This window comes from Erinaceus europaeus, chromosome 6 (assembly GCF_950295315.1).
Source record: "Erinaceus europaeus chromosome 6, mEriEur2.1, whole genome shotgun sequence".
Taxonomy (NCBI): domain Eukaryota; kingdom Metazoa; phylum Chordata; class Mammalia; order Eulipotyphla; family Erinaceidae; genus Erinaceus; species Erinaceus europaeus.
Window position 1 is genome coordinate 15,535,266 of NC_080167.1, and position 17,293 is coordinate 15,552,558.

General features: G+C 51.6%; 1 protein-coding gene across 2 annotated transcripts in view; it reads left to right on the forward strand.

Annotated features, from left to right (window-relative positions):
• Positions 1 to 514: 514 nt before the first annotated feature.
• The window catches only part of BCL7A (BAF chromatin remodeling complex subunit BCL7A), a 236,299-nt gene continuing 219,520 nt past the window's right edge, over positions 515 to 17,293 (forward strand). For both annotated transcript variants that reach the window (XM_060193169.1, XM_060193168.1), the window contains exons 1-3: positions 515 to 705; positions 7,562 to 7,643; positions 12,012 to 12,108. In XM_060193169.1, the coding sequence (XP_060049152.1) occupies positions 614 to 705; positions 7,562 to 7,643; positions 12,012 to 12,108 (271 nt within the window). In that variant the 5' untranslated portion in view covers positions 515 to 613. The remainder of the gene's footprint in view (positions 706 to 7,561; positions 7,644 to 12,011; positions 12,109 to 17,293) is intronic.

A 17,293-nucleotide genomic window follows, 5' to 3' on the forward strand; every position in this document is an offset into this window, starting at 1 on the left:
GCCAGCAGGGAACTCTGTCCAGGGATGGCATCCCTGTCCCGAATGGTCTTCAACTCTGTGAATTCAGGAGCCCCACTAGCAAGGAAACTCGCACCGCCGCAGCCCTGGCCTTCAATGGGGGGGGGGGGGGGGGCTGGCTCCGCCAAGATGTTTCCCAAGGAACATGCCCCCCCGGTTGGCCCGCCCCCCAGCACCGGAGGCCTCCAAGTGAGTGTGGGCGCGCGACTCACTTGGCCCACCGCCACCCCCCGGCGTGCCCCGAGCCGGTCACCGCCTTCCTGGGGAGCCAGGGGGTCGCGGGCGCCTCGGCGGGGGCGGGGGCGGAGGGCGGCGGGGGGAGGCGGGCGGTGGCGCCTGGCTGCCGCGGCGGCGCTGCTCCCCCTGCTCGGCGCAGCTGCCGCGCGGCGCTTGCGCACTGGGTCCCGGGCGCGCGGCGGCTCGGGCTTTGTGTGTATGTGTGTGAGTGTGCGAGCGTGCGAGTGTCTGTGCCGAGTGAGTGAGCGAGCGGGCGGCGGGAGGGCGGCGGGCGGGCGGGCGGGCGCGAGTGTGGCCGCGGCGGAGCGCGAGCGGGACCGGCGGGCGCGCTCCCCCAGGCTCTCTCCCCGCCAGCACCATGTCGGGCAGGTCGGTTCGAGCCGAGACCAGGAGCCGGGCCAAAGATGATATCAAGAGGGTCATGGCGGCTATAGAGAAAGTGCGCAAATGGTAAGCGGGCGCCGCGGCCGCGCGAACCCCGAGCCCGGCCACCAAACGCCGGCGGGCGCAGCGCCCCGAGCTCTCGGCCGCGGGCCCCGGACTTGGAGAGCGAGGGCGGGCGGCGCGCGAGGGGGTCACCTGCCCGCCGGGGGCCGCGACTGCTGCCCAGGTGCGCTCGCGCCTGTCGCCCACCTGGCGCGGCGGCGGCAGCCCCGGGCCGGGCCAGGGAGCTGCGGGCACCCGGCCCCCGCCGCGGCGTTCGGCTCCCGGGAGGGGGCTCGGGGCCGGCCCCAGAAGCCATTTCGTTTTGTGCAAGTCACATGAAAGCGGCTTCCCGCGCGCCCGGGCCGCGATGCCGGCGGCGGCGGGGAGAGCGCGAGCTCCATTGTGCAGGCTCCGAGCGGGCCGCCGCCGCCGCCTCCCCGCGCGCCCCGGGCGGCGCTGCGCCGGCCCCGCGCCCCGCGCCCCGCGCCCCGGCCTCCCGCCCTGGCCTCCCCGCCCCGCCGGCCGCTCCCCGCCTCCCGGGCCCGGCGCCCTCGAGTCTGCGGAGTTTGCAGAGCGCGAGCCGTTTAAATTTAGCGCTTTGGGCTGCCTGGAGCGAGGGCTCTTGGCGAGGAAGAAAGATGGGGGCGAGCGCGAGGAGGAAACGCCGCCGGGCGGCTCGGGGCCCGCGGGGCCGGGCGCCCCCCTCCTGCCCCGCTCTGCCCCGCATCCCGGCTGCGGGGACCCCGGCCGGCGGATCTCGGGCTCCAGAAACCGCCCGTGGGCCGCGTCTGGCTCTCCCAGGCCGGCGTCTCGCGTCGGCTTTGCGGGAAGCGCCGTTGTTTTTGTTCTCCGCGCGGGGGGCAGCGGGGTTCCAGGTCGGTTCTGCGCGGCTCTCCGCCTCGCATCGCGGTCGGCCCGGCACGGCCTGAGGGGTGAGCGCGGTCGAACCTCCCCTGGCCTCGTCGGGGGCCGACTCGGGAGCGGCCAAGGCCCAGGCCCCAGGCGCGCCAGCCGACCCCAGGCTGGGGGCAGACTTGTTGAAAACTCCCAGCACCCTGATTTCAACTTTTTTTTCCCACGGCTTCACCCAGGACAGGGAAAGAGAAGCAGGCACTGTGTCCTCTCAAATTGCCAGCGTCCCCGGGCACCACCTGACCCTTAATTTAAAGTCTAAAAACCGGGCAGGCCCTGCCTTAGAGTGTGTTTATATTTGGGGCTGTCATTTCTCAAGTAACACCTGGGTCTCTCAAAACCTCTGGGGTGAGCCTCCGGTCTAGCTGTGTCACAAGTTAGCTGTCCTTTCTGAGTCAACCCCAACAAAAAAGGCAAGAGGAAAATCAATAAAGTCCACGTGCTCCACGGCCTCCTATGGAAAGGGCTGTCTGCAGATGGCCGGATGCCCGGCAGTGGGTTGGGTTTGGCTCCAATGGGACAAAGAATTTTCGGAACCGTGGGAAGGGGCGGCCTTCCAAAGTTGAGACCCGAGTCCTGCGAGCAGGGGGAACTCCCCCTGACCAGCAGGACTGCACGGTGCCCAGCTGGAGCCATTAAAAATGGCAGAAACAGGCAGGCCCAAGCACACACCTGGGAAAAATGGCCCACGGCCCCCTTTCCTGTGGGGTCTCCAGTGCGGAGGCTGGAGCTGCTCCTCCTGCTTTAGTGTCTGTGCAGGGAGAGCACCGGTGTGGAGCTGATTCCTTCTGGCATAATAATGAGAAACTGGGTGAGGTCTTTTCTCTGCTGGCTCCTGGGAGGCGTGGTGGAGCCGCTTCCCCCCCCCCCCAGGGTCTTGACAGGATCAGTCCCCCTGTATGCTGGCAGCTGCTTCTGTGGGCCCAGCCTGGCAGCTGCTGTGCTGAGAGGGCAGATGGACTTGCAGGGTTTTCCTCGCTGTCTGTCCAGCTGAGCTGGCCTGGAGGCCTTGGATCCTGCTGGGGCCGGGCCTGGGGTTAGGATAAGGGGAGGAGGACCCCTGCTGGGGTTTGGGAAACAAGCCCTGTCTTCTCAGGACAGCTCCCAAATGTGAGACTTTGGAATATTCTGGTTGGGCTTCCAGTGTACTTCCTTGCTGTGACCTTGGACAAACCACGGAACTTCTCTGACTTTGGCAGCAAAGGGGTCCTGTGCTTTCTCCCCTCAGAGCTCTTCATGGTCCTTCTCCCCCCGCCCCCCTTACCTCAGGGTCATTGAGGACAAATACGATCTTGTCTCCAAGACCTCTTAGTCCTTCTGCACAGGAGCGCTCACTGAAGACTGTTCTTATTATAAGGTGGACTCTGTAGAAACTTGGCTTAGTTGGGCTTTATCCTCCATCTATCTAGTGGGTTTCCCTAGCCTTCCCCAAGTGAAGCCACAGCTGGTCAGTGTGCCCTTAGAATGGGCCTTATGATCAGAGCTTGAGATTTTGGGTTGTTCATTAACTGAATTTTACCACTGACTGGGATGCCATAGGGTTGCCAGATGTAGCAAAGAAAATTTCAAGGTAGTTACATTTGAATGTCAGATGCATTAGATGAAATTTATAGAGTAGGGGAGATAGCATAATGGTTATGCAAAAAGATTTTCTTTTTTTTTTTTTTTTTTGCCCCCAGGGTTATTGCTGGGGCTGGTGCCTGCACTACAAAGCCACTGCTCCTGGAGGCCATTTTTTCCCTTTTGTTGCCCTTGTCCATCAGTATTATAGTTACTGTTATTGCTGTCATTGTTGTTGGATAGGACAGAGAGAAATTGAGAGAGGAGGGGAAGACAGAAAGGGGGAGAGAAAGATAGACACCTGCAGACCCGCTTCACCACATGTGAATTGACCCCCCTGCAGGTGGGGAGCCGGGGGCTTGAACTGGGATCCTTACTCTGGTCCCTGCGCTTTGTGCCACGTGCACTTGCAAAAAGATTTTCATGGCCGAGGCTCCTAAGTCCTAGATTCAGTGCTCCCCCAACACCACCATAAACCAGAGCTGAGCAGTGCTCTGGTGTCTTTCTCTCTTCCCCCTCATTAAAATAAAATAAGTAAAGTGTATTTTAAAATTACATCTTTGGTATAGGTATATCCTATGTAAGAGTTGGGACATACTTCTACTAAAAAAAAAAAAAGTTTATCTGAAATGCAAGTATACTCTGGTGGCCTGTGTTTTTATCCAGTGTCTGGCAAACCTTTAGCCTATAAGCATAGGATGGTATTTCTCCTCAACCCCCTGGAGTCCCTAAAGATCTCCCCCTTTGCATCCCTGCCCTTCTCTGGTCCCCCCAGAAAAAGCCAGAGCCAACTGGGGCCACCCTGCCTGTCACTGCTGGCTATCTCTTCCTGCTGTCTGGAGCTCAAGACAGACAGAAAATGGCTGCAGGAGAAACAAAATGGTGATCCCTATTTTCAGAAATTGTGTTGGGATAGGAGCCTCAGTATGGAGAGAGAAGAGCAAGGAAGGGGCCTTGGGGGAGCAGAGGCAAAGACTTAAACTGAGGAGTGGACTTGAGTCTGGACCTGCCACCCTGGTTCTAAAGGTCCCACGGTGACAGAGGCATGCCTGTTCCCTGAGGATTTACCCTCATCCTCAGGGACTAGAAGTTTATGCCAGGGACTCACCTCAGTACCTCCACAGGTACCCTCCACACAGCCCCTACAGCTGGGCCTGGGCCTTTTGGGGTGGGGCTAGCCATCAGCCAGGGTTCTTTAGGCATGAGGAGCCAGCCCTGGGAAGTGAACACAAGTGCGGGATTCAGGCGACCCCATGATGGGTCTTCTTGGCTGGACAGGAAAAGATTGGCCTTGGTCTGGAGACTCTGGGTGCCTGCACTGTATCTAGGAACCTGCACTGGGCTCCCACTTAGTGCTTTTGTCCAGGAGTCCAAGTCTCATGGGCATGAGAGAAGATTTTAAGCTTGACTAGTTACCAGAGGCATCCAGGGCAGTGCCATGATCAAATAGGCATGTGACCTGTTAGTCCTTGGTGAATTGGGACCCCAGTTTGACACACCAGTGGGGGTGAGTTGGGGGATCGTGGCTTCAAAGGGCCCTATTTGAAGAGAGCCGTTGCCCCTCTGGGCTATGGGCCCCTTGTGGCCAGATGGTGGTTTTGAGAGTAACCGGGGAACTCAGATTTCATTTTCTCCCTTCATCCTTCCTTCCTTCCTTCCTTTCTCTTTCTTTCTTTTCTTCTTCCTTCCACGCTTTCTTTCTTCCTTGTAATTTTTATTTTGTTTTACCAGTGCACTGATCAACTCTGGTTTATGGTGGTGTGGGAGATTGAACCTGAGACCTTGGAGCCTCAGACAAGAGAGTCTCTTCACATAACGATTTATTCTATCTCCCCTACCCCAGATTTTCATGTGGAGTCTTTTTTTGTTCTTCAAAGTTTGATGGTTGATTCACATTTTGTAAAGCACCACGAGGGGCAAATGTATCTAAGGTAATAAGACAATTTACCACCCTCTTGTGGGGGTGAATTTGCAGGTAGTGACAGGGACTCTTAGCTGCTCCCCAGAGTCCCAGTGGGATTCTCTGGCCACTGCTAAGCCTCCAGCTTCATGAGCCACATGGGCTCTCACCACACATCTGTGAACTTGCAACTCACACTGCAGTCCCTGTCTCTCCCTGTAGGCCTGCTGTTCCAGCACACACTCTTTCCTCTGTCCCCCAACCCCTCAGTGTCCCCCCAATCCCTTGGTGCCCATGCCCAAAAAAGCAGCTGGAAAAAAGTCTCTGGTCTCCAGGGAAGTCCAGGGCCAGAGACTGTCTTGCCAGCTGTGGCTGCTCTCTGCTGAGAACCTGCAGCACATCACCTCAGTGGGAGATACCTGCCATTTCAAACACTCATCTTGGTGTCTGTGAGGCATGCAAAGCCCAGAGCTGGCACGCCCCTTCCCTGAAGATGTCATGTGTGTTAGAAGCCAGTTACTTTTCTCTTTCTCCTCAACACTGACAGGCCTTGGATTTGCTTACCTGTTGGGGCTGTGGCTGAGGGAGCCAGTGTGTGTGTGGGGGGGGGGGGCGGGGGACAGGCTTCTAAGAAGTGAGCACCTCTAGCCATCTGCAATGATTGATGTTCTGTGCAGAGTTCTCAGCTTTCACAAGGGACAGAACAGCAGAAGGTGGTCCAGTTCTGTGTCTGCCCTCAACAAGCAGTGTGGCCATGTACTGGTGGTGCAGCCTCTCTGGGCCTCCCATTACATCAGCCATCTTTAAAGCAGGGTGACAGTAGTTGCCCTCTCATACGCCTGTTGGCTGTGTCTGGGACTGAGGGTATGTCAATGTAAACAGAGCTCTTGGCAGGAAGCCTGGCACGGAGGAAGCTCTGGACTCACAATGGCTATTGTGATTGTTGCTTTGTCACTGAGGTTGTTCCATGGAACACCCCTGTCCCTTCTTGGCACCATCCGATTATTCAGAATGGGGGAGATGGGGACATACATTGTCTATCCTGCATCCAGGGGGCAGGAGGCTAGGGGCCATAGTTGCTTGAGTGCCTTTCCTCACTTCTTTGAGAGCTAAGAGGGGCCAGGGTAGGAGCAGGGAGGATGGCTTAACCTCCCAAAGGTGACTGCTGTGACTCAGAGTTAGGCAGAGATTAGAGAGAGCATTTAGCTTGTAGAGGACATGGGCAGTGGTCATAGAGTAACAGTAGAAGCCAAGCCCTAACTTTGCAGCGGGAATGTGTAAGGTGGGCCCAAGCAGGGACTTCAGGGAATAGCCCAGAGTGCTTCTCAGCCAGGGACAGAGCCCAAGGCCTCAGACTTGCAAATCATACTGAGCCAGGTCCCCACTGAGCCAGGTCCCACCGAGCCAGGTCACTGAGCCAGGTCCCCAGCTTCCTCCCACCAGTGTTGTTGTTTTTGTTTTTGAGAGACAAGAGAGACCACAGCCTCATTCCACCAGTGATGGGATCCATGGATCTCCCCCACTGCTCTCCGTCCATGGTTGTCCCATGTGGTCCAGGGTCTCACTGTGTCTTCTACTGGGTGCACTGTCTTCTGGCTCCAGCCGCTCCCCCCCCCCATCCAAGCTTACCAAACATTTCTTCTCAGACACAGGCATGCTTTTATTTTATTTTTAATATTTTGTTAGAACTAGTTTCTTTTCAGATTTTAATAAGCAGTGTCTAACAGAACCACTTTATGTAATCAATAATATTTAAAAAATTAAGTACTGGGAGCTAGCTCACCCCCTAGGGCATGGGTCTTGCCATGTATGAGGCCTCAGCTCCACTTGGGGGTTCCATGACACTGAGGGAAGCTCCATGGATGATGGAGCAGTGTGGCGTTGTCACTCTGTCTCTATCTAGAATAGGAAGAATGAGAAAACATACCTGTGCATTCACAAGACCCCAGTGCCACAAGAAAATGATACTTTGTTAACTTTTCAGTGCAGCAATAGCTTGATAAAGTGGTCAGCATTATAAGGATGTAGTATGATAACTGAGCACTTTATCACTATACAATAGTGATAAACAGTGGGCCATTTTTACTGTTTTTCATTGAGGTGGCATTGGTTTCTATCATCGTGAGAAGTGCTTTTTCAGAGATCTTAAAGGAAAGTTGTCACACTGTATCCACACCCAAGTGCTGAAGTTCTTCCAGGGCAAGCATTATAGGCAGTGCTTGGTGTCACCTTCACCAGAGAGCTTACCCACCCTGTGTGGTCAAACAGGTGGGAAAACTGAGGCTGGCCTAGGATTTCCCCCCCCACTCCCCAACCCAGACACCATGGTCTTTGGTGTAGAACAGCAGAGCTGGGGTTCATGCCTTCATCTGAGAGGCAAGGACTCCTCTTAACTTCAAGCCCCACTACACGACATAGCTACTCTGAGGGGCCTGTGACCCCCCACAAGAGGTAACAGGGTCCTACCTCAGAAGCCCCTGGTAACTGGCTCCTTTTCATCCTCTGCAGGGAGAAGAAATGGGTAACCGTGGGTGACACGTCTCTGCGAATCTACAAATGGGTTCCTGTGACGGAGCCAAAGGTTGATGATGTGAGTAAGGGGACCTGGCCATCCACATACCCTCCCTCCTCTGGAGAAGGGGCTGTCTACTGCTGCCTAGCTGTCGGGACCCCAGGCCAAAGGGATCAGCTTCTGCTGGGTCAGGCCCCCTCCCCCCCAAGTCGAGCCCTTGAGTTTAGTCCTTGGAAGTGGGGAGTGTCCCCTGCAAGCCTTTTCTTCTGAATTGATAGCCTCATGGTTTGCTAGTGGGGCCATGCCTCCGTGCAGCGCTGTCTCTTCCTTGGGACCCTGCACCATATTTGGGGCCATGGTGTACCCACACACAAGACATACCCTCCCCATAGTTTCACCCCACTCTTGATACCCACCAGGCCTTTCTGAATTTGATTCTCAGCCTGTGCAGTTGACCTGTTTATCCTTGCTGTGCAAGTGAGCACAGGCTCAGAAGTGAAGCCAGTTCCATGGAATTACACAGCAGTTGCCAGGTCCTGAAGATCATGCTAGCTCTGGTCTTTTTGTTTGTTTGTTTTTAAAGGTTTAATTTTTGTTTGTCTGTGTTTATTTAATGGATAGAGACAGCCAGAAATTGAGAGGGAAGGGGGTAATAGGAAGGGAGACAGAGAAAGACACCTGCAGCCCTGCTTCACCACTTGCAAAGCTTTCCCCTTGCAAGTGGGACCGGGGGCTTGAACCTGGATCCTTGAGCATTAGCGTAATATGTACGCTCAACCAGGTGTGCCACCACCCACTCCTGCTCTGGTCTTTTTTTTTTTTTTTTTTTTTTGAGCTGTTGTTGACCCCAGTTTTGATACTGGGATGCTTGGGCCTGGGGCAGAGGTAGTGGAGCACCCCTTGGACCATGGCCACTAGAGGGAGCCCCAGGCTGCATGACCGAAGCAGGGGTTGAGGTCCCACAATGAGAATTTTCAGCTTGGTGGCTTCCAGACCTCAAGACCCCAAGGTGGGCTGCTTTCATTTCCAGTGAAGATTCAGAACATTCTCACCCACCAGTATTTTGAAGGGCAGCTGCTCCTGCTGCCTTCGTTTCTTCACCATCCACACAAGCTGCCCTCTCATGCAGCATGGTTCCAATGGACCTGTGGGGCTCCAGGAGACTAGGGGTGATGGGTGGTGATGAGTGAGTGGGCTCCCAGAAAGATGGGCCTCCTCCTTAGAGATGGGCTGAGCCTCCCACTACCATCTTCTCTTCCTTGGTGAGTCTGGGTGTCTGGGGCTGAGGCTGCGTGCTGTGACCACATGCTCACCCCTGGGCTGAGCACCCCTGAACTCTGGTCTGTATTTATGGAGCCACCACAAGGGTCTTCCCCAGGGCTTATTGGAAGCCCCAGAGTATGGCCAGGCTCCTTGCAGGCCCACCATTGGGTGTAATATTAGTGCCAGTGCATTGGAGAAGACGTGCTCGCTGCTCTCAAGGAATTTATATTTTCATTGGGGGAGGATAATTATAGAATAACTTCCAATAGACATCAGCAGCAAGTGCCAGATTGGTCGTTATAAAGGAGAAAGCGCGTCACATTGTCTGTCTGGCAGAACCGGGCCATTCCAGCCAGGCAGGAAGTACTAAGTTTGCAGTTGGAGAGGCCACCCTCTGTTTAACCTGTGGATTCGGGCAGGTGACCCCACCTGGCTGAGCCTTAGTCACTGTGTGTGATAATGTCCTACCCCAAGCCCCGTGCTGCAGAGCAGAGACAGTCCCTCCTCTGGAAAGAGCTCAGTACAGACAGTATTCAGGAGATGCTTGTTTTCTTTCACTCTGAGCCAAGATGCTCAGTTCCCATCCCCTTTGATCCAGGATGAACATCCCACCTCCTGAGGATCTTGAGAAATGGTAGGCTTCTAGGTCCTGCCCCAGGCTACTGAATGAATCTCTCCTGTAGCTTGAAGTCCGCATTGTTAAGGGCTAGTTTTTCTTCTTCTCTTTCTTCCTCTTTTTCTTTTTCTCAACATCCTACTACAACGTGTTGGCACCTTTTTTTTTTTTTTTTCCTTGCAGGACTCTTGAACATTTACTTTTTTCCTCCAGAGTCATTGCTGGGGTTTGGTGCTGGTACTACAAATCCACTGCTTCTGGTGGCCTTTTTTATTTTTATTTTTTTTCCATTTTATTGAATAGGACAGAGAGAAATTGAGAGGGTAGGGGAAGATAGATCGGGGGAGAGAAAGATGCCTGCAGACCTTCTTCACTACTTGCGAAGAGACCCTCCCCCCCTGCAGGTTGGGAGCTGGAGGCTTGAACAAGGATCCTTACACAGGTCCTGCACTTTGTACTGTGTACATTTAACCCGCTGTGCAACCACCCAACTCCCTTGAAGTTTTTATTCTCCTAATAAGTAAACCATTATAAAATTCACATTAGAGAGGCTCACTCTGTAAGGTATATAATTTGAGCCCTGGAACCACATGGGAGTGCCATGGCGTTGTGGGCAGTTCAGGTGTTGTGATGTCTCTCTGCCTCTCAAAATCTGGGTTGTTGGTTTATTTTGCCTCTAGGATTATTGCTGGTGCTCAGTGCCCACAATACAAATCCATTGCTCCTGGAGGCCATTTTTCCCATTTTGTTGCCCTTATTGTTGTTATTGTTGGGTAGCACAGAGAAAAATGGGGGGTGGAGGGAAGACAGACACCTCCAGACCTGTTTCACTTCTTGTGAAGTGCCCCCCTGCAGGTGAGGAGCCAGGGCTTGAACCAGGATCCTTATGCCGGTCCTTGTGCTTCATCACCATGTGCACTTAACCCACTGCAATACCGCCCAGGTCCCTGTCTCTCAATCTGAATGAAAAGACTGGCCCCAGGAGCAGTGAGATGCATGCACAACAACCTGGCATCAAAAGAATTCAATTAAATAAAATTCTCATTACATTAAAATGTGTTTTGGGTGGCTGGAAATGTAGCTCAGTGAGAGGGCACTTGCCTTGAACATAAGCCCTGGATTCAGTCCCTGACACAAAATGAAAACAAAAGCATAAAAAATAAAAACCTTTTTAATTAGTGAGAAACAGGAAAGAGGAACAGAGAATCACTCTGGCACATGGGATACTGAGAACTGAGCTTGGGACCTCACACCTTATATTCCAATACTTTATCCACTGCACCAATTCTCAGGCCCACAAAAGCATTTTAAAAATTATTTATTTATTTATTTGTACCAGAACACTACTCTGATCTGGGGATTGAACCTGGCACTCTTGCTGCCTCAGGCATGAAATGCTTTTTGTGAAACTGTTATGCTGTCACGCTAGCTGGCACAAAAGCATTTTTTTTAAAAATGGCAACTCATTGGCTATAAAATTTACTTTTTTTTTCATCAGGAATAGTGACATTCTATTTATACGTTCTGCATATTTCTAAAGGTCTTGGAGATGCTAAAGTATGGGGGGTTTTTTATGTTTTTTTTTTCCTCCAGGATTATCGCTGGGGCTTGGTGCCTTTACCACAAATCCACTGCTTCTGGCGGCCATCTTTTTCCATTTTTGTGGTTGTTGCTGTTGGATAGGACAGAGGGAAATTGATACAGGAGGGGAATATAGAAAGAGGGAGAGAAAGACTCCTGCAAACTTGCTTTACTGCTTGTGAAGTGACCCTCCTGCAGGTGGAGAGCTGGGGGTTCGAACTGGGATCCTTGCACCATTCCTTGCATTTCATACTATGTTTGTATAACCCGGTGTGCTGCTGCTGCCACCACCACCCCCCCATCTTGAAGTATTTTAATAAGCTGGGTTTTGTTTGTTTTGGGATCATCCCACATTAGTCCACGAGGAACTGCCTCTTTCTCTGTAACCACGGCATCTATGACCTTGGGTGAATATACTACGAGGTTCTTAACCAGTGGACAAAGGTATTTCGAAGCAGCTTCTAGCCCATTTAAAAAAAAAAAAAACTCACTAAGTCAGCAACTGTACTATAAACCATTAACCCCCCAATAAAGGGGAGAAGGGAACCTTACTAAAAGTTTTCTTCACTCCCCATCCCTCGATTTCCTCCATTAAGACTCTGGTTTGGCTGCTACAAGTCAGTTAACTGTACTCCAAGACAGACAGCCAGGGCCCGAAGGTCATGGGCACACCTCCCCATCTCAGCTGGGATCACTCTGTGCCTGCTCTAGGCAGAATGCTCACACCTTCTTCCCAAAGGAAAAGGAAATTCCCACCGCTGGCCAGAGAGGATTGGCTGGTGCGGACCCCACCAACAAGGTGGACTACTTCCCAGCCCCTAGCCCTGGCCCAAAGACTCCCCTGCTCTTTGCAGGCCAAGGACACTCTCTAAGACATGGAGACTGACTCTCAAAATGGGATGTTTACACCATTCCCCTAGGTCTGACACTCAGCATGCACACACTCACAGAGTTTGGTGACTTGGCTTCTCTGTTCTCTCCTTCAGAAAAACAAGAACAAGAAAAAGGGCAAAGATGAGAAGTGTGGCTCTGAGGTGACCACTCCAGAGAACAGCTCCTCCCCAGGAATGATGGACATGCACGGTGAGCTGCCTCTCCCAAGGCCTGTGCCTGACAGAACAGACTGCTTAGGGGTGTTTTTGTTTCCCCAGCAGGTTGGTTCACATTCCAGGCCAGGTACAGGAGGGCTGGGCCTCCCAGGAGGCCTCTCTGCAAGGAGAGGAACCTTTCTTCCTTGGTGCCACAAACCGGGAAGCCCAAGATAAACGAGAGACAAAGACTTGCCATGTATGCAGCCTGGGTTTAAACCCTGGTACCACATGGAAGTACAACAGCACAGAAGGAAGCTCCATTGTTATGGTTGGTCTCTTTCTCTAAAAAGGTCAATGTAGGAGCAGTGAAGTCGTGCATGTATGAGGCCAAGGCTCTACTTAGTCAATAAATAAAACTTTCTTACCCCGTGACCCAAACCTGCCAGAAGAGATATCTGTTTGTCTTCTAGACCTGGGATAGCTTATAAATGGCCAGATTTTCCATTTCCTGTTTTGCTTGGGTTTCTGGGAACCTCCAAACTGGATTTCTTTTTTCTTTTTAAATATTTTATTTATTTATTTATTAATGAGAAACGGAGAGAGAGAAAGAACTAGACATCACTCTGGTACATGTGCTGCCAGGGATTGAACTCAGGACCTCGTGCTTGAGAGTCTGATGCTTTATCCACTGTGCCACCTCCCGGACCACCCTCCAAACTGGATTTTTAATTTTATTTATTTTGGATATAAACAAAGAAATTGAGAGAGAAGAGAAGATAGGGTAAGACAGACACATGCAGCATGGCTTCGCCAGTTGTGAAGCTTTCCCCTATAGATGGGGTCTGGGAGCTTGAACTCAGTACTTACACAGTGTAACATGAGCGCTCTACTGAGTGTCCCATTATACTCATCAGACTCAGGCTGGGAGTGTGTTTTAGCTTGTCAGTCTCTGACTTTGGCCTTGCAGTTGTGTGTGTGTTTGTTTTACCATAGCACCACTCAACTCTGGTTTATGGTGGTGCTGGGAATTGAACATGGGCCTTTGGAGCCTCAGGCGAGAGAGTCTCTTTGCATAACCATTATGTTATCTCCCCTGCCTTGTTTGTTTCCATCACATACCCTCCAGGCATTTGACTTATATCTGGCCTCGAATCCAAACCTAAAATTGCTGAAATACTGATTTTTGATGTTTATAAATCAGGGACTCTCCATTTTTGCCAGCCCATGAGTGAGGACGTCAGATCTCCTTGCCTAGGGCATGTGCTCCTTCTAGGTAGTCAGCTGCTGAGACTGGTGCAACTGTCCCCTGGAGAGGGCGTGTGACCAGGCCCACCTGGCCTGTACCATGCCCACACCTGGCTTGTCTTATTTTATCACCTGTCCTGCCTGGTTGGTACAGGAACTAACTGCTCTTGCTTTGTCTTTGTACCTTTGACTCCCCCTGGCAAGCTGTTACCAGATAAATAAGTGAATAAAAAGGAATGTTGGTTTCATCAGGTCTCTAGCCCTTAGACCCAGAGCTGCCTTATTCTGGGGAGGCAGGCTACCAAGTATCCCTTTGCCCAAACTGACTGGAAAACAGTCTTGATCTCCAAAGGGAGGAGCTCTTACTTGTTCCTGAACTGACTTCAGAAAAGCACAGGGTGAGGTAGGGTGCTCTCCCAATGGGGAGATTTTGTGACACAGTAACTGTTGGCACCCCACCTCACCCCTGTGCTTTGGGGTGTGTGTTTCATTATCAGAAATAGATACAAGTGCAGGGATGCAAGCTGTGTTGCTGGTGTTGGTTAGCAATCCCATTCTCTAGGGCCTGAGCACCAGCCTGGCCTGAATGGGTTTCGGTTGCATCATAGTCACAGGGCCTTTCAGAGCAGAGGACAAAGGCCAACCCAGGTTCAGTTGTGACTCTCCCAGGATCTCCCCCAGCTCTGTGCCCTTGAGTTGGTCATGAACATGTAGCGCTGAGATTTATCTGTCTTAAATCTGTAGAATGGGAGTGTAATACTTACTCTGTAAGGCCACTGTGTATTTAGAAAGGTAATCCCTTCAGGAATTTAGATACTGGGATCTAGGAGCTGGCTCATCCTGGCACCACGCGGGAGCACTGTGGAGAGTAGGAAGGGTGTGGGCACGAATAGGATGGTGGAATGGTGCTGTGCTCTCTGTCTGTTCCTTCCTATCTCATCTGTCTTTCCTTGCACCTAAAAAAAAAAGTCTTGCCATGTTAGCAGCCAACATTGAAGGAGCCCTCTTAGTATATCAGGCGTTCTGCTGAGTCCAGTTCCCGTGTTACGTCATGTGGGCTAAGAAGCAACCCATTGTGCAGATGAGGAAGCTAAGACTTGGTGACGTAGGGCCACCTGCCCAGTAGGTGGCAGGTCTTACATACCAGTGTCATCATCTGAGGTGCTTTGTGGGAAGAGTTCCAAGTATATGGCCATTAGTACAAAGGAATATTCATGAGAAAACTAGTAGAACGTTGAACAAATCAGGCCTCTAGCACCGAGCCATACTTACTTCGTCAGTAGGAGGTACACTACCAAGCCCAAGGGCAGGGAAAGATGTGAGCCTGGCTAGAGCTACTTGAGAGGCTGCAGGTAGCAGGGTAGCAGGCATCTGGAATTTTTTTTTTTTTTTGGATGGAGAAATTGGGAAGGAATGGGGTATAGCGAGAGGAAGAGATACCTGTAGCACTACTTGACCCCCTGTGAGGCTTCCCCCTGAAGGTGGGGACTGGGGGCTTGAACTTGAGTCCTTTCTTGCACATTGCAGTGTATGTGGTCAGCCTTGTGCATTACTGCCCAGTCCCTGGAATTTTTCATAATTAATAGAAATGGGCAGCCTGGGAGGTAATACAGTGGTAAAACATATTACTTGCATGTGTGAGGCCCATGTTCGATCCCAAGTACCGCATATGCTAAGTAAATAAATTTATGTATTTATTTGGTGGTGCTGAGGATCTAACCCAAAGCCTTGTACACACTAAATGTGCTTAACCACGGAGCTTCACCCCTGGCCTAGAGAAAGTAGGTTTAATTATATACTTTTTTTTTTTTTAAAGCAGTACCAAGGTCTTATATATGCTACTGCTCCTGGGCCATTCATTTTACTCCAGAGCAAGAAACAGAAAAGAGATGCCACATCACTGCTCCATCATCCATGCAGCTCCCTCCTTGTGGTACTAAGATATGGTGCCAGGGCTTGAACCTAGGGCCTCCCACATGGTAAGGAGATGCTGTACCTGATCCCCAAGAGTCATTTTAAATTTCAGACACTCTAAATAAATACATTACAGATACCTGTGTGGTGATTGAAGTAATGCCACAGGGAGCCAGGCAATGACACACCCGGTAGGGAGCCAGGCAATGACACACCCGGTAGAGCAACTATTTAACCATGCTCAAGACCCTGGGTTCCAGCCCCCAGTACCCACCTGCAGGGGAAAGCTTCATGTCGGCTGCAGCAGTGCTGCAGGTGTTTCTTTCTCTCCACTTGTTTTGTTTTGTTTTGTTTTTATCAGAGCACTGCTCAGCTCTGGTTTATGGTGGTGATTCTTCTTCTTCTAGCGTTTGCCCTTCTTCCGTAGCCAGTCAACAGCGTCAGGTTGAGCCTGATGTAAAGTTTCGAGACCTCCTTTGAATCTGGAGAGGTGGCAGTCGTTGACTATGTGGGTCCTAGTCTGTCTGGAGCCGCAGGGGCAGTTCGGGTTGTCTCTGGCTTCCCAGCGATGGAACCTAGCGGCGCACCGGCCATGGTCTGTTCGATAGCGATTGAGGAGGGCCCAATCATAACGTGCTAGGTCAAAGCCGGGTGGACGCTTGCAGGGGTCTGTGATGAGGTGTTTGTTCTTTACCTCAGCTGACTGCCAACTCTGTTTCCAAGAGACTGGAACAGAGAAGTTCAGTGTAGGCGTAGGGGACCAGATTGGGTGACGAGACGTCAAGCGTTGGACAGGGTGGGCGAAGATATCCGCGTATATTGGCAGGTCCGGTCGAGCGTAGACGTGGGAAATGAACTTAGATGATGCCGCATCCCGACGAATATCTGGCGGGGCGATATTGCTAAGAACTGGCAGCCATGGAACCGGGGTGGAACGGATGGTTCCAGAAATTATCCTCATGGAGGAATATAATTTGGAATCGACCAAGTGGACATGGGGGCATTATGCTATTCCACTGCAGAATACTGTGTTTATGGTGGTGAAAGGGATTGAACCTGGGATTTTGGAGCTTCAGGCATAAGAGTCTCTTTGCATAACCATTATGCCACCTTCTCCCTCTTTATCTCCCCCTTCTCAATTTCTCCCTGCTTCTATCCAAAATAAAAATAAATAAAATAAGTAAAGAAGGGAGTTGGGTGGTAGTGCAGTGGGTTAAACGCAGGTGGCTCAAAGTGCAAGGACCGGCATAAGAATCCTGGTTTGAGCCCCCGGCTCCCCACCTGCAGGGCAGTCGCTTCACAAGTGGTGAAGTAGGTCTGCAGGTGTCTGTCTTTCTCTCTCCCTCTCTATCCTGTCCTTCTCTCTCCATTTCTCTCTGTCCTATCCAACAATGATGACATCAATAACAACAATAATAATTACAACAATAAAACAACAAGGGCAACAAAAGGAAATAAATAAATATAAAAAATAATAAATAAAGCAACACTAAAATTTTACTCAGCCTTTTCTGAGCCATGTGGGACACCTGAGACTAAGGGCTTTTTTTTTTTTTTTTTTTTGTGGAAATGAAAGAGGAAGAGGGAAGTACATCCTAGACACCAGGCCAGAATATTAACAGCCACCACTTTTAATCTTCCCAACATCCTTCCAGGAAGGTGCTGGTACTGTCCTCACTATCTAGAGGGCGAAACTGAGGCTTAGTTTGATCTTCTCAGACTGGTCACATACCCTAAATTGCATTTTTTTTTTTTTCCTCCTCCAGGGTTATTGCTGGGCTCGGTGCCTGCACCATGAATCCACTGCTCCTGGAGGCCATTTTTTTCCCCCTTTTGTTGCCCTTGTTGTAGCTTCGTTGTGGTTATTATTATTGCCCTTGTTGACGCAATTCGTTGTTGGATAGGACAGAGAGAAATGGAGAGAGAAGGGGAAGACAGAGAAGGGGAGAGAAAGATAGACACCTGCAGACCTGCTTCACCGCCTGTGAAGCGACTCCCCTGCAGGTGGGGAGCCGGGGGCTCGAACCGGGATCCTTACGCCGATCCCTGCGCTTTGCGCCACATGCGCTTAACCCACT